This window comes from Porites lutea, chromosome 8, assembly GCF_958299795.1.
Source record: "Porites lutea chromosome 8, jaPorLute2.1, whole genome shotgun sequence".
Lineage (NCBI taxonomy): Eukaryota > Metazoa > Cnidaria > Anthozoa > Scleractinia > Poritidae > Porites > Porites lutea.
The window spans coordinates 27576825-27591892 of NC_133208.1; the positions used below are offsets into that span (position 1 = coordinate 27576825).

Here is a 15068-nt window from a genome sequence, read left to right on the forward strand (position 1 = left end):
TGTCATTACCCTTGACACAGGAATAAATGTATGGTCAATGCCAACAAGTATACCAGGGAATTTACGACGCAATCTGTTTATTCAGTTACAGAGATCAATAGTATACAGTGAAGGTAGCATCCCTCGCTCGAATATGTTGTAGTTAATTTTTTATTTCACCCAAAAACAAAAGAAAAGCAAAAATTACCCGAGGTAAAAAATTAACTACAACACAAATGACCATAATGTTTATTTTAATGATTGTTATTTTTTTAAGAGGCTTCAGTATATGGGGGAACTTAACAACCTCGTTTCCAGGGTCTTCCCCTACTCGGCCGCCGTGGTAAGAGAGAGAGGACCCTGGGAACGAGATTTTAACATGTATGTCAAAATCGATCGTTATCAGAACTTTTGCTCCGTTTATATGGCATACTGAACGATTAGATATTTTCACTTGTTCAATAAAAAGAAGTCACTGCAGACTGTTCAACACTAGGCGCCTGATTATGAGGAAAATACCCTTGCATACTGCTCTCCATGCAGGTTCAATGACTACAGCAAAAGTCCTGGTTCCAAAGTGTACTGACATAATGCATTACATTTCTTATCAGGCCGTTGTAAGAAAATATTATAGTTTTTTTTAATGGGAGGACACTGACGATATTATCTTTCTTAATTTTATATTCCAGTTCTCTGAATCACCTTTTTTAGACTAAGTTTCCCAAAAGAAAAATCTTAAAAAGTTTAGCGTTAATTTCAAGACCTAACAGCCTAGCATGAGGCATGCCTTTGTAAATCAAGCAAGATGGAATTATTTCACCCCTTTGTGCTATATCCTGGCATTGCCTAATTTCAATTTGAGGGGCGCTGGGTGCAAGTCCATGTATTATGGGGATAAACAACACATGACCCCCACAGTCAGAAAGAGCACACCGAGGTAAGGAATATTCTTAAGTTTGGTGTTAATCGAGTCAATACCAAAAAAGATATGGCCATTAATTTTAAAACCTTGAAAATTTACCAAGAGACGTATACAGCTGTAGATTGCCAGCCACACTGTCGAAAAGTCTACATAATTTGTAATAGTGAATTTGCAACTTCTGAATGGCTGTATCTTGTATAATTTAGGCCCGATCAACACTACATTCGAGTATTTTTTAAAATCTGGTTTCCTCTTTCTGACTTTGTGGCTTTCATGTAGTTTATCAGACTCGCACCTGTCTTTTGAATAATTGGCAATGTTGGAGTAATTGTCATGGAGCAGGGAGGGGGGGGGGATCAATAATATTATATCATTAACGGTATCTACATTTTTTGGATCTATTGAAGATCCCTACAATAAATTGAACATCAACACAATTGTTATGATAGTTGTTTATTGTGAATGGGAACCCTTCTACACTTACATTACAAGGAAGCTGCATGTTAGAGTTACTGGCAAAATTCAGTTCAGACTCTAGAAAGGAAAATAATTAAAAAAAAAAAACTACAGATTTTTGTGACTACAGCACCATGAACCAAACACTGCATTCAGTTGGTAAATGTTGCTTGCCCAAGACTGTTAGCATTTAAGTCTATTCTGATCAGTTCGCTTGCTATCCATTGCCAACATTATAAGAATATCACATTGCTTCTTGAATGACCAAAATCCTTCAGGTTCCTTCACCCAACTTACAATGAATAATATAAAGTCAAAGTTTAAGGGATGATATCACTTGCTTCATGGTTTAAGCCCTGATTCTGCCTTCTAGGGTGCCTTGACTCCAACCACTTTCTTGCCTCCCTGTCCAAAAAGTTTAAAAGAGAACTTGAATCAATAGTTCTTTACTTTTTCATGTGAATACATACTGAAACAGTAAACTGATAAGCAGAGGCTCTCTGTCAGTGCAAACAAACAAAAAAAGCAAACGAGCAGTGAAGAAGTGAACGAGGGAGAGACTGGGAAAAAAGGAGACGGCTGAAAGTATCTTATCTCTAGCTACTTTCATGGGAAAATAGAAGAAATAACATACATGTAACCAAAATCCTTAGAAGTTTGATTCACTGCCTACTTGTTGTATTTACCCGGCAACTTGAAATCTTAGTAACAACTCTGGTAATACAAAGACAAGGAGCCAAAGAGGTTTTGTACAGTAACAACCAAATAAAAATTATTATCTAATACTGTGATCCAAAATTCAAGTAAGGCTGAACTTTCATAGTCTGAACGCTCTTTTCATTGCATGTTTTGATTTCTACTACAGATAAAATTTGCACTTTTACCCTCCAAAACACACTAAATCACAGAATTCATTTTGCAAAATACTGAAAAGAAATTGTACCATGCAATCAGAACTGCCAAAAAACTTCCACGGAATGATCACTCCATAGGAATTCAACAACATACCAATAAAATACATGCTGATAGAATTCACATTTCACTTCTTCCTTATCGATGCAGGGCTCGAAAACCCCTTTGAATTCCAGCTTGTCATTTGGGCAATTAGCTCTCATGTTTTACTTGCCCAGGGCAACTACTTACTGGTCGTAGTTAATGATTTTGTTAGAGTTAGTTGCCCAGCAAGAAAACCTACTCATCCCAGGAGACCGCTGGGATTTTTCTTGAGCCCTGCGAAGAGCCAAAACGTTTACGTACTAGGGAAAAATTAATGATCACCCAGAAAAAAAATCTAACAATATTGCACATGATGCTCACTCAGAGAAAAAAAAAAGGTTTTCAAAAACTAAAAGCTAGAGGTCACGTGCAGCAAATCAAGTATTACACAATTATTTTATATGTAAACTGTACATGCATTCTGTGGTCCGATCTTCTTCTTGGTTTAAACTTAATTTCTTCAATCTCATTGCAGACATAAACAAAGAGAACTAAAATTTAAACTAAAGATAAAACTAAACCACATTCTTCGAAAAAGAGTAAAACACAGCACAAAAATGGCAAGCAAGCAACAAGGCCATAGCAAATACACTTTCCAAAGAACTGCAAGCAAGTATGTACATACAGGTCATGGGGTGCCCCTGCAAAGGCCATCGGGCTGCCCCAAGCATAGTTGGGAAAACTACTGACCAGCATTTGGTCCAGGTTAACTTTGCCTAAGTTACATTAAGCTACATTAAAATGATACTAAAATATTTTGGTGTTATCAATGACATAAATGTAAAAGTTATAAGCCACTGGAAAAGTGACCATTCAAATTTCAACAGCTACTGAGATGTACATTCAGGTACTAATGCATGTTCTAAACCGTACTTTTTTCTACCTACATGTACATTGCACTGGTACTTTCCAGTGGAAATGTCTATTACATGGAGTTTCTTCCACACCATGAGATATATTTAATATTTTTGGTAAAGCAGTATTTTGTTTGATAATTTACCGAAAGACATATTATGACCAGATTCCAGTTCAAGGTTGCTGCCTAAGAAAATGTTTTGGGAGCCCTTTGAACTCCTAAAATAGAAAGTTAGGAGCCCGAGTCACATTTCTTAGCAGCCCATTGGGTTTCAAATTTCCAGAAAAGTGCTTGTTTGTTTCCTTTTATCAGCAAAAGCTTTTCGCCTACGGTCGATGAACACATGTTTTATGTTTTCATCTCAAAAGTGCAAAATGAGCAGGGAATTCTGTCATTCCTTCATTGGAAGTAGGTATAGAAGGCTATTGCCATAAGAATCACAAATTTTAGGCAGCCTCTGGCAACCAGTTACCCATTAGGCAGCAGCTTTGCAGTTGTTCAATAAATCATTATCTAGTGGATACCCGTATTTATTCGAATAAGCGCCCAACCTCGAATTAGTGCCCACCTCGAATAACACCCATCCTAAAGGCAGAAAAAGTTAATAAACGCCCAGCCTCGAATAAGAGCCCACCCCAACCCTCCCAATCAAACCCAAATAAGCGCCCATCTCCACTCCACCTACTTGAGTGATAATGAGATTGAAATTGAAATTGAATAAGTACTAATAAGAGACTTTCCCGAAGGCGTAGTGTTCTCCCGAGTATTTTACAGAAAACTTGCGTTGTTGCTTCTTCACGTTTTGTTACAGGCATTTACTGTTTTGTTGCAAAATAAAAATACTTCACTAATTGCTGAAAATGGTGAAGCGCCCAGCCTTAGATAAGCGCCCACCTCGAATAAGCGCCCACTCTCAAGGTCCAAAAATTTAATAAGCGCCCAGGGCGGTTAATCAAATAAATACGGTAAGTATTGGAAAAATTAATACCTATATGACTGCATTATCCACTAGATAGTGCTAGACACATTTTGAACAACTGGGGCCAGACCTTTCACTTTGCCTTTAATACTTAGTTGCAATAACAGCTTACATACTGCACATATAAAACCCAGAAGAAAATTAATACTAATAATAAAAAAAAATTTAGTTTTATTTAATACATTTAATTGTAGATGTACTTAAAAAAATCTAACCTTTTTGAATTCCTCATCCTGACGTTTCTCATAATGGCCAAAGTCATCAAAGATAGACGTCTGGTGCTTGTAAGAATGAATGATCTTCAAAACCTGTTTCCCCTTCTCGGGAGGCACTTCCTGAGTATCGCGGGAATTGGTCACAGGTTTGTTATCATTATTTTCCAAACGAATGTGACGCAACGCATTGTTAGGCACGTCCTTGACATAACACCATTTCACCTCAAACTTGCCTTTCCACTTGTCTTGAGACCATATTCCAGTCTCAATCTCCAAATCAACTTCAGACATCATCATTGCAATTCCGCAGAAGTGTCCACTGCCATTGACACTGAACAGCAGGTAAGTTGGAGCACTGCCACGCTGCTGCTCCTTAAACGCCTCATTCAATCGCCTGTTGCCATGTTCTGTGCTTGTCCAGACACTGTATTTGATTGAACGATGAATATCATCCTCACTGTAGCTTTTGATGATGAAGAAACGAGCATTTTTCTGAACAAGATTAAATTCCCTTGGATTGTAGCAGTTCTTAGCCTTCAGCCTTTCAAGAATTGGCACAGACTCCGATGGAGTCACAGGTGTATTGGAAGGTCCTGGATTTCCAGACATATTGCTTCCTGCTGCATTAGGTCGTGGCCTTGTGCCGCGACCAATGGCAGGCTTAGTGGCCCCTGATTTCACAGCATTACCCCATGCTCCAGATTCTACTTTGGATGTTGAAACAGCTTGTTGAGAGGTAGGAGGAGGTGGAAGTTTAGGTTTTGGAGGAGGCAGTTTTGGTTTGGGTTTGGCTGGTTGACTAGCAATTGCAGCCCAAGATTTTGGTTTGGTCTCTGAAGCACTAACACTTGATGCACTAGTCACTTGAGACGACAACTTGCTCTTATCATTCAATCCCTCAACTCCTTTGTCATTGACACCCAGAGCCAAACTAGATAACGCATTTTCCACATTGCCTGTTGAACCAAACTCCTTTCCCTTCAGAGAGTCTATGTCGACCCCAATGGGATTTAAAGTTCCATGTTCCGAAGTAGGGGGTGGTGGTGGTTGGTAAAAATTCGGCAGCAAAGGTGGACCTGAAGTTGGTGTTTGCTCTCCCCACGAGATATCAGTTGATGTTCCCGGGAAATACAAAGCCGGGGCTCCCTGGGAATTGTGTCCCAAACTGCTTAAATAAGCATTTGTAGAAACTGCAACTCCTGCATTGTGATTAAACATCTGATCGGGTAAAAGCTGTTCTCCGTTTCCGACCGCACTGAAACCCGAAGATGGAAATAGCGTATTGGGATTTAACGATGGCACACCGGTTGACCAAGTGCCGTCGCTAATTCCCGCCGCGTTCAGATATGGAAAAGGCATCGGAGGCAATCCAGTGTTCGATCCAGTGGTTGTACTCGGGTAAAAAGGAGGCAAATAAGTGTCCGTTAATTGACTTGGCAAACTCGTGTTATCTGGTTGAGAATTCAACTGCTTGTCGTTGCCCTAAACGTGAATGATCGACAGCGAAAGATAATCAGGAGCCATGACGTCGTCGCGAAATCGGGGGAAAAGAAATAAAAACATGGCAACAGTTAGAGATAAGTCTTAATAACTTTGCGAGAAGGTATTAACGGAGGGATGCAATAAATGCGCAAGTGATGCAGAAAGAAATAATATCAAAAGCAAATATTCGAAAAAAATCTCACCTGTTTCGTCCCCGGATGAAGGTATCGATCGAGGTCTTCGGGAGCGACATTTTGTAACTCTCCGTTTTTATTCACGTAACCTAAAATACATTTTTAAAGGTGATAAGTGAGGTGATTATTAGATAGAGTAGTCGTTTTTACGCCTAACTAATGTTATAAAATGGCAAATAACCCACCTTTTCCTCCGTGGTCCTTGGGTCGCTGATGATACACGAGGAACGCAAATCGAGGAATGCAAGAGGAAATTAGAATTTTGAATTAGTCGTTGTTGCTTTCGCAGGCAGTAAAGATCAGCGAAAGAAAATGTAGATAAACAGAAATTTTACCTGTTCAATAGTCGTTGACATGCCCTTTAGGAATGTTATAGTCTACGCCACAAAAACTCCGCAAATTACGATGTCTCGCGTCCACGTCGTTTAGATCATGAAGTGCTAAAGAACAAAAGAAAATGGCCGCTCCTTCAGTGGTTCGTCTGCGCGTGCTTTGCGTGACTTCACCAAATTTACGCAATCTGTCAATCAAATGGTCCAAATATGGTGATTACGTCTTGTACCCATCACACCTTTCGGTTGAAGAAAACAATATGGCGGAACATAGACGAGATAATCCTTAGAGGGGCTGTGTGTACGCCATGGCTCTGCTACAGGTTAGATTTACAAGGATTGCTTCATTTGTTTATCGGCATAACAACCTGACGAAGAAGGTTTTTTTTTCTGTTTTAGTGGCGCAGATTCAACTTTTTTGACAAGGAAATTCTCAAAGACCCCGGAACAAACCAACCATTCTCGGCGCTAAAGGTATGGCGATGTTATATTGCTCGCGTTTTTGCAGTAGGTTATGGAGAGGCCAGTATCTCAGTGATAATGATTATATTCTAAGAATGAATATGCATGCGTGAATACAATGGATCGCACACATATCATCCTATCCAATTTTCAAGACAGTCAAGAGAACAGCCATTTTTTAAAATGGATTTCCTGTATTATTATTATTATTATTATTATTATTATTATTAATTATTGGTAGTAATTTTATTGTTATTATTTTTCTTATTCTTATTATTATACAGATCAAATTAAATTTTTTAAACACCTAAGAATAAAGATAAGTGAAACTTTTTCACTTATCTTTCTTCTTAATGATTAATATTACAAATGATAAAAAAAATTGATAACCGTATCAATCCCCCATGCGGGATATTTAAGATTCAGAAGTATGATCAGCGGTCTTTGTTATAATAGTGGCTAGTGTTAATAATCCTTGAAATGTTTAAATTAGATAAGGCAGTTTTAAATGACTGGGTTGAGGATGCACAATGCAAAGTTAGTGGTAAAGAGTTCCATTGAGGAATTGTGCGTTGAAAAAAGGAAGATCGGTAACTGTTGGTTTTGGATTGTAGTCAAAGATACGACAGATCAGAAGTATGACTTGATTGGCGACCACTTGGCAGGAGGTGTGAAGTGCAAGGAGATATCAACAAGAACGTGAACAATTTTGTACATAAGCACCAGGCGGCCTATTGCCCTGCACTCCTCAAGCGACTGCCAACTGATGTCACTAATCATGATCGTCATTCTTGACTCTATGGTAGTCTCCACTAACAAAGCCAGCTGCTTGTTGTTGTACCTTCTCAAGTGATAAGTTTATTGAGCAGTGATCATGAATTAAGCTTATAAATGAATGACAGCAACAGCAAGAATTTTTATTGACCCCTTATACTTAAGAAAAATTAAATTTTCATGAAATAAAATACATAATAAAATGAATAAATTAAATTAAATTAAATATCTGAATGGAAGATGAAACAAAAGTGCAGATACATGTGATTCAGTTCTTTCAGTTTTGCTTTCAACAGGTGGAATTGAAATGTGACTCCATCCTCAGAATGCATGCATCTTTTATAACATCGCCGTGACTCATGGTGTTGCAGAGTTCGTGTAATTTGAATTAAGCTGTTTCATTTTGTTTTTTTCATCTGATCTTGTGAACAGGATGTTGACATCACATCTTGTACAAGTGGAAGAGGGCAGTTAGTTATCGGAGGTAATGTCATTTTTAATATTTTGGCTATGCCTGTAGAGTATTTTATTTCCCAAAACCCTTTCTGATCCTTCCTGACCTTGTAGCTCCATATAGGCTGTTTATCATGAACTAAGAGTTTGCAGAAAATGCAAATAATAGAAAGTCAATAGAACAGTCATTTATTATTAGTGACATGTTAAGAGGAGGCAGAGATGTTTCAACAGAATTCTTTCCTGCAGTTTTAGAGCATTTGAACTGAAAACTGTTGTTATAATATTATGTGTTTCTACAATTATTAATATTATTGTTAATTATTTAGCGAAAATCACATGACCAAACAGGTTGCTTGAAATGGTCATCTGAGTTATTAAAAAATTTAGGTGCAAACAATAATTGTTTGCACCTAAATTAATTATTATTAATTATTAGTGGTTTTTCAGGGTAGTAACAGTTTAGTGATTTTGATCCTCAGTGGAAATTTTATGACACAATTTTAAGCTCCAGTTGTTCAAACTTTGGATACTGCTATTCACCAGATAAACCCGAAGTCTATCTAGCGGATAATTATCATGGAAACCATTGCATTATCCGCCTTTAAAACAACTGGGTCCAACTCTTTAGAACCGTGAATGTTCTAAAGCCCCCTCTTTTACCAATCTGACCTCACAGCTCAGTTGGCGGGGCAAGCATGGTTGTTCTAATCTGTAGGTTGTGGGTGCAGTTCTAATCAGGGTGCAAAGGAAATCAGTAGCCCAAGAGTCATTTAAAGGAGTCAGAAAAACTTTTTTCATAAGCAGTGATTGATAATCAATTTATTATTATTTATTAACTAATTACTGGTTCAGTGGTCAGATCTTTATCTGATCAGCTTGAAAAACAGCTTTCGAAACTTCTGCAATTTGGATTCCTCCGAAGAGCTTCACTGGCCCTTCGGGAAAGTTAAGAACAGAATGCATTAGCTGGATCCCAAAGTCCAATAGCCCTGAACTATTGGACACAACTTTATTTGCACATTGTTCATCAAGGCGGGCGGGCCTCAGACTAAAGAACTTTTACTTTGTCTGATGTGGTTCTCTGATTCCTTTAACTAAGGTCATTGTACATGTTCAGTGGGAATTTCATGGTACTTTAAATTTTACCTCAGAGCTACTTCTATGTTCCGTCATAAATTTTCTAGTCCAATATTTTAGAAGTTTAAATGTTATGATAAAAAATGTATTTTTTGTCTTGAATTTTTGATAGATTCGGCTGGCTTTGTACACTTTTTGGGTCGTGATTTAACCATCACATCCTTCCAGGCCTATGAAATCCGTGTGTCCCATTTTTATCAATTAAAACAGCAAAACTTTTTGTTCACAGTTGGGGTAAGTTTTTTAACTTATGTAAGCATTTGACACCTGTGTATTAAAAGCAACTAAGTCTTTTTCAATTTTGACAAAGTTCATAAGAGCAAGTGACAGACGAGCACCAACCTACTGCTTGGCAACTACCTTACACACACACACACACACACAGCTACATCAACAGCAGCCATGGACAGCTGTTTTACCCTTCATTTTCAAGCAAACTTCAAAGTGAGATATCCTGCACATACCTGCACCTGTACACCAACAACGAAATACACATCTTCACCCCCCCCAAAACAACAACAACAACAATAACAACAACAATATTTGTACAGTAGAGTATTTATAATACATGAACAGATGTAGTGATGACAAAATTACAAATTTCCGGTATCACCTTATGGGCAACAGCTTTGTATCAATTCATATATTAATGTTAATCCATCTAAATCTTGATTCAGGAAGATGAAGTTGATGGAGTTGATCCTATAATTCGAGTTTGGAATTTGGACAAGGTACAAATTGCTGTGTTTTTCTTTGATGCATGTAATATGCTTTTGAAAAGCTTACAAGAGAAGTTGTGTCATGTGAATCAAACTTGCAACACATGCACGCAAATAACATGTTTCAACCCATGCCTTGGATTTATTGTAGGGCTGTCATGAATTAAGGGCTGGGGGCTAGTTATGAATGTGACCCCCCCCCCCCCCCCCCAGCTACTTTCATAGGAACATACATAGCAATTTGATTCCCCGCCTACAGCTGTACCTGTTTATTTACCCAGCATCTGGAAATCTTAGAAACAGCTCTGTATCGTAAGCACATAGCATACAATGAAGTTGTACACTCTGTTGTATCGCGTAAATTGACCTCAAGATAAATATTGAAGTACACAGTTGTAATTTCATGTAATTGAATAGTAATATCATCACTTTATATTCAGATTGATAAGTATGGCAATCCTGTTTGTTGCTGCATGCAGCGTCTTATTCCAGGAAACAAGCCAGTTCCGGTATGTGGTCTTCTAGCCCTTTAACCCTTTAAGTCCCAATAGTGACAAAGATCAATTTTCTCTTAACAATATCCATACACTGTCAAGAGATAAGTTATGAGAATTAATAAAATGATCATCCAAGAGAAAATGCCTTGATCTATTATCAAATTCTCACAGCTGATTGTTTAAGGAAATGTATGGAGAGCAGTTTGGAGAATTTCTATGTGGATACCGGGGCTTAAAGGGTTAATTGTGCAGATATTCTTTTGGTTCGTCATGTCACATGCCCATGCCTAAAACAGTGATTTTGTTGCAAATAGTTATGGTGTGTCTTGGGACTCATCTTGTGAAAAATTATGAGTCCCTGGCTGTCTATAACCAATGAGTCCCAATTAAAAAAAAAAGGAAGACTACATTGAAAATGCTTGGGCCTTTATGTAACCAGACAGTTAATCTGGGAACAAACGCCAAAGCTCTTTATACAGTTTGAGATACAAGGTGACGACGTATTGTGGATCAGTAATGCTGATCCTGTTGTGTGTTTGTTTCAAAATAAAGTGATGTTTCTGCTAAAGATTATTCTAATTTATGACAAACTTCTTTGGATGCTACCCTGAGGGTGGCAGCTTAATGAAGGTTCAACTGTAGTGAGATCCAAGGGTTTCCTAATCTTAAGGGGAGCTTGCATCAATTAAATTGATAATATTTACCTCAGGTGTCCTGTCTTGCTGTTATGGAGAATCTCACTCAGATGGCTGTAGGATTTGCAGATGGCACCGTTCTTGTTTACAAAGGAGACATCACAAGAGACAGGTTATAAGCTTCTAAATCGGAGACAAAATTAGATAAGATGCTCTGCCCTGAAGGCAATGAATTTCAAATTTCCCGCCATTTTGTTACTATTTTTAGAAATATTAGTGATCTTTAGAATGTCATTTCTTTGCAACTAAAATTAATGAGGTTTTCAAATTTTTTTTTTTCACATTTCAGTTCACCTCTGAGTACTCTTTCAAAGTTGCTGACTTGTTATGGCAAAAGTCAGTTTCTATTTTCATGCAAAGTTTTAGCTGAAACTGATAAAAATTGCAAAACTAGTCTGAAAGAGAGCACTTTTTGCTTGCAACTTAATACAGCGTGAAGGTTATAAAGCTTCCCCCTCCCTACCCCTTCTCCTGCCCTCCATGCAATGTTGTGATGCTGTTTGAGCTACCGGTAGAAAACAACAAACACCCCAACTTTGAATGGAGAGGGGAGGGGCAGGGGTGTAGTTTTTTGTGTTCTCCGAACTTACCCCATTATTCTAAGGACAATGTCTCAACAATTTTGTCATTGATTCTTGCCTCTATCATTATTTTTATCATTTGGTTACTCAAACTAGTTTTCAATAGTAGAGAAAAAATTTATCATGTTGTTGTTTATTATTTTTTCAATGGATTTTTGTTTAGCCTTAACTATTATAGAAAGGAAAAATTCACTTGTTAAATGTGGGAGACTTAAAATTTACTTACAAGGATCATGACTTTCATTTATATGTATTTAGTTTTTTGATAGAATTGTTGCTATTTTGTTTAATTCTAACAATAGTAATATGTAATTGCTTATTTGTAACTTGACTTTGTTGTTTGAGATTTTGTCCATACTCCTGGGTAATTATACAGTTTAATGTTACTCGAATGGAAAAACCCTGATAGAATAAGTCTTGGTTGTAAATGCCTAAAACTGCTTTACTTTTATTGTTGATTGCAGGCACACAAAACAGCGAATAGTTCATCATGATAAGCACCCTGTGACAGGTACAGTTTTATTATAATTAATTTTGTCCATCTTTGAATTTCATATGCCTTTTTTGTTTGTGAAAGAAGATGTTCCTTGAAAAGCAACTTTATCATCCTTAGACTCAAAAGTTAAAAATTGTCTCATTTTATGTCTCCAAAATTGACTCTGGGGTTACAAATCACATTTTCTTGTCATCTTTGCTCACAGTGACTTTTGCACATTAATTTTAAACTGTTATGGAATGATATTATTGAGAATACACTATTATTAATTTCATTGGTAGAAATTTAATGTACTCATTGCACTATGCTACTAATAAAGTTTGGCTAAATATGCTTATAGTCTGGATTATTTACAGTGGGTAACCTTAACCACAAGTATGCTTATAATTCTATCTGTTGTAGGACTTGCCTTCAAACAGACCAGTGACAGTGTAATACTGTTTGTGGTGACAACAGAGGCTGTTTTATCTTATAACACTTCAGCAAAAGACAAGAGGGTAAGTGTCGACAAGGCTTCACCGTCATGTACTCTACTTCACTCCATAATCACAAAATATACCAGAAATACATGTTTTCTTTTTGGATATGTGAAGTGTTCTTCAACAACATCAACAACAACTTATTCAAAAATGTTTGAATTTAACATAACCATGCTTGATACCAGTTATTGGCTTAGAAGCTAGTTAAGATGGACAAAAGAGAAGAGAAAAATACAGAAACAATTTTGATCAATAATTTTGGTATTATTTATTGATCAAAAGGTGACTTTATAATTATACATGGACCAAAAGAAGGCCACTTTTCAAATAGTTTGCCTTTTTTTGTGCAGATTGTCTCACTTTTTAGCTGATTACCCCGGTGGACTACTGTTGAATACAACCTGAGAGATTAATCAGAATATACAATGGCATCAGCCCTCTAATTGGCTGGACACTGTATATTCTTTATGGCATTAAATAAATGCATGAAATTTTACCCTATTACTTAAAGGGCTACATGTCATGAGGACATTGCTGTTTTCAGTCAATTCTAAAGGTTATTACTCAGTGCCTTTACCCTAACACAAAATGCTCCCATAGAGTTATGAAGAAATATCAAACAAACTTCACCTGGGAACACCGAGTCTGGTGATCATTTTGTTAATTCTCCTAACGATTTCTCTTGATTATTTATTGATTCAGTAAGGAGAAAATTGATGGCAGACACTCTTAGGACTTTGAGAGAGGGTTAAGGGCGTTACCTAGTGCCTTTACACATTTTCATAAAATGTTCCTGTAGAGTTTGTTATGAAGAAGATGTCAAAGAAATTTTATCAGGGAGCACTCAGTATAATAATTTTAACGGTGATTTTTGCAGGCATAACATTAAAACTTGAAAAAGCTGACCCAACTTTTTCAAGTTTCTATTCATGTTCATTCTTTTTATCAGTAGCAACCGGTAACAGGAAACAGTTTCAATGCATAAAATTATATATGGTCTTAAGTAACAAAACTGGGCCATTATTCATGGAAGTCCATTGTTCCGCAGACAAGTTTTAGCTTTTACTTAGCTTTTCAAAAACATGCGAATTCTGAAGTTTAGAAGCTAGCTGACATTTGCATTCTTTGCTGCCGTTAATCATCTTAGTGGACCTCTTAGGAAACAAAAGTTTTCTTCAATGGGTGTAAAAGGTCATGGTTTGTGATTTTGATCGGTGGATTTTGATGTGTTTTGTGTGTTTCTGTGTTTCAAGGTTCATTGCTTGTGATAATAATAATTATGCAGATTGACGGCGGTGAAAAAACGCAATTGTGAAGGTGGCTTTTGAACTTCAAGGTTCGCATGTTTTTGAAAAGCCCAGTAATCGATGGCAAATCAATCGTTAATACTGGTTGTTCCAGTTTTAGGGTTAATTTCAGTCCTAGTTTGCCTCAAATTTTCTTATGTTTTCTGTTCTCATCAACGTTTACTTTTTACTGGCAGGAAGTATTAGATGCTCACGGCTGTGAACTTAGATGCTCTGTTATGAGTGATGCATCACAGGAAAACCAGTTTATTGTGGCTCGAAAAGAGGTAAGCCTTCTTCTCTTCTTCAGAACACTATGAAAATGATATGTGCGCAAAGAGTGCCAAGTACATGCTGCAAACCCTTAACATTATTAAAATTAAGCCTTTTGTAAAACATTATTTTTGCCCTTAATCATTAAGGTTCTTGATTTCATTGCAGGCACTTTACTTTTATCAGGTTGATGGACGGGGCCCTTGTTTAGCATTTGAAGGTATATTTACATTATTAATCTTGTATTCAAAAATGTATTATAGTTACAGATAATAATAATGTCACTGAGTCCTCTATACTTAATCATAGTCTGAAATGACACTGAGGTGCACTTTCAAAACTCTTTAAAACTGCACGTGAAAGTAGCAAGAAAAAGGCGTTTTAGATTTTGGGTGTCCAGAGAATTTTGGTGCTGGAAAATGAATAGAGACTGATATTATGTCCTATGAAGGGACAATGAAAAAAGAACTCGAATTTCTGGTGTCTTAGAAAATGTACTTGTTTATAATTATTTTTATTTAAAAAAAATAGCAAAGGTGATTTTAGCCCATTTTAGCAAGATAGCATACCTATCCTTTTTATGGGAGGAATTGTTATTATTAATAATGTTTATTATGCCAGGAGAGAAGCAAATGGTTACATGGTGGCGTGGTTATCTTGTCGTAGTAAGCCAAGATAATAAACAGCTTCAGAGACCAGCAGTAGGGTAAGTAAGCTAAGTAAATTCTTTTAACTAAGGCAAAGATGTCACATTCATCATCTAAATAATCTTTACTTCAGGTATTTTAAGTGTTTGAATAGC

At 36.9% G+C, this 15068-nt stretch overlaps 2 protein-coding genes across 4 annotated transcripts in view; one reads left to right on the top strand and one right to left on the bottom strand.

Annotated features, from left to right (window-relative positions):
• Nucleotides 1–1338: 1338 nt before the first annotated feature.
• LOC140946123 (YTH domain-containing family protein 3-like) lies at nucleotides 1339–6572 on the bottom strand. Of its 2 annotated transcripts, none has more exons than XM_073395201.1 (5): nucleotides 6415–6572; nucleotides 6265–6289; nucleotides 6089–6168; nucleotides 4404–5870; nucleotides 1339–1762 (listed from the first exon to the last, which is right to left on the bottom strand). In XM_073395201.1, the coding sequence occupies exons 1-5, from the start codon at nucleotides 6433–6435 to the stop codon at nucleotides 1727–1729; spliced, it is 1629 nt and encodes a 542-aa protein (XP_073251302.1). In that variant the 5' UTR covers nucleotides 6436–6572; the 3' UTR covers nucleotides 1339–1726. The 2 variants fall into 2 exon arrangements, with proteins under 2 accessions (XP_073251302.1, XP_073251301.1); XM_073395200.1 differs by having other exon boundaries at nucleotides 4404–5885; nucleotides 6415–6571.
• Nucleotides 6573–6607: 35 nt separating this feature from the next.
• LOC140946119 (vacuolar protein sorting-associated protein 11 homolog) overlaps nucleotides 6608–15068 on the top strand; it is a 90237-nt gene continuing 81776 nt past the window's right edge. For both annotated transcript variants that reach the window (XM_073395196.1, XM_073395197.1), the window contains exons 1-12: nucleotides 6608–6734; nucleotides 6811–6885; nucleotides 8080–8131; nucleotides 9353–9474; nucleotides 9918–9971; nucleotides 10400–10468; nucleotides 11166–11263; nucleotides 12197–12243; nucleotides 12631–12725; nucleotides 14191–14280; nucleotides 14435–14486; nucleotides 14888–14972. In XM_073395196.1, coding sequence (XP_073251297.1) covers nucleotides 6720–6734; nucleotides 6811–6885; nucleotides 8080–8131; nucleotides 9353–9474; nucleotides 9918–9971; nucleotides 10400–10468; nucleotides 11166–11263; nucleotides 12197–12243; nucleotides 12631–12725; nucleotides 14191–14280; nucleotides 14435–14486; nucleotides 14888–14972 — 854 coding nt within the window. In that variant the 5' untranslated portion in view covers nucleotides 6608–6719. The remainder of the gene's footprint in view (nucleotides 6735–6810; nucleotides 6886–8079; nucleotides 8132–9352; nucleotides 9475–9917; nucleotides 9972–10399; nucleotides 10469–11165; nucleotides 11264–12196; nucleotides 12244–12630; nucleotides 12726–14190; nucleotides 14281–14434; nucleotides 14487–14887; nucleotides 14973–15068) is intronic.

Bases quoted from the DNA above. Each gene is read 5' to 3' on its own strand.
- LOC140946123 (XM_073395200.1), bottom strand. From the start codon at position 6,435: ATGTCAACGACTATTGAACAG. The intron at 6,290-6,414 runs GTAAAATTTCTG...GTGTATCATCAG, and splicing joins TGTCAACGACTATTGAACAG to CGACCCAAGGACCACGGAGG. The intron at 1,763-4,403 runs GTTAGATTTTTT...CTTTTTGGACAG, and splicing joins AGGATGAGGAATTCAAAAAG to GGAGGCAAGAAAGTGGTTGG.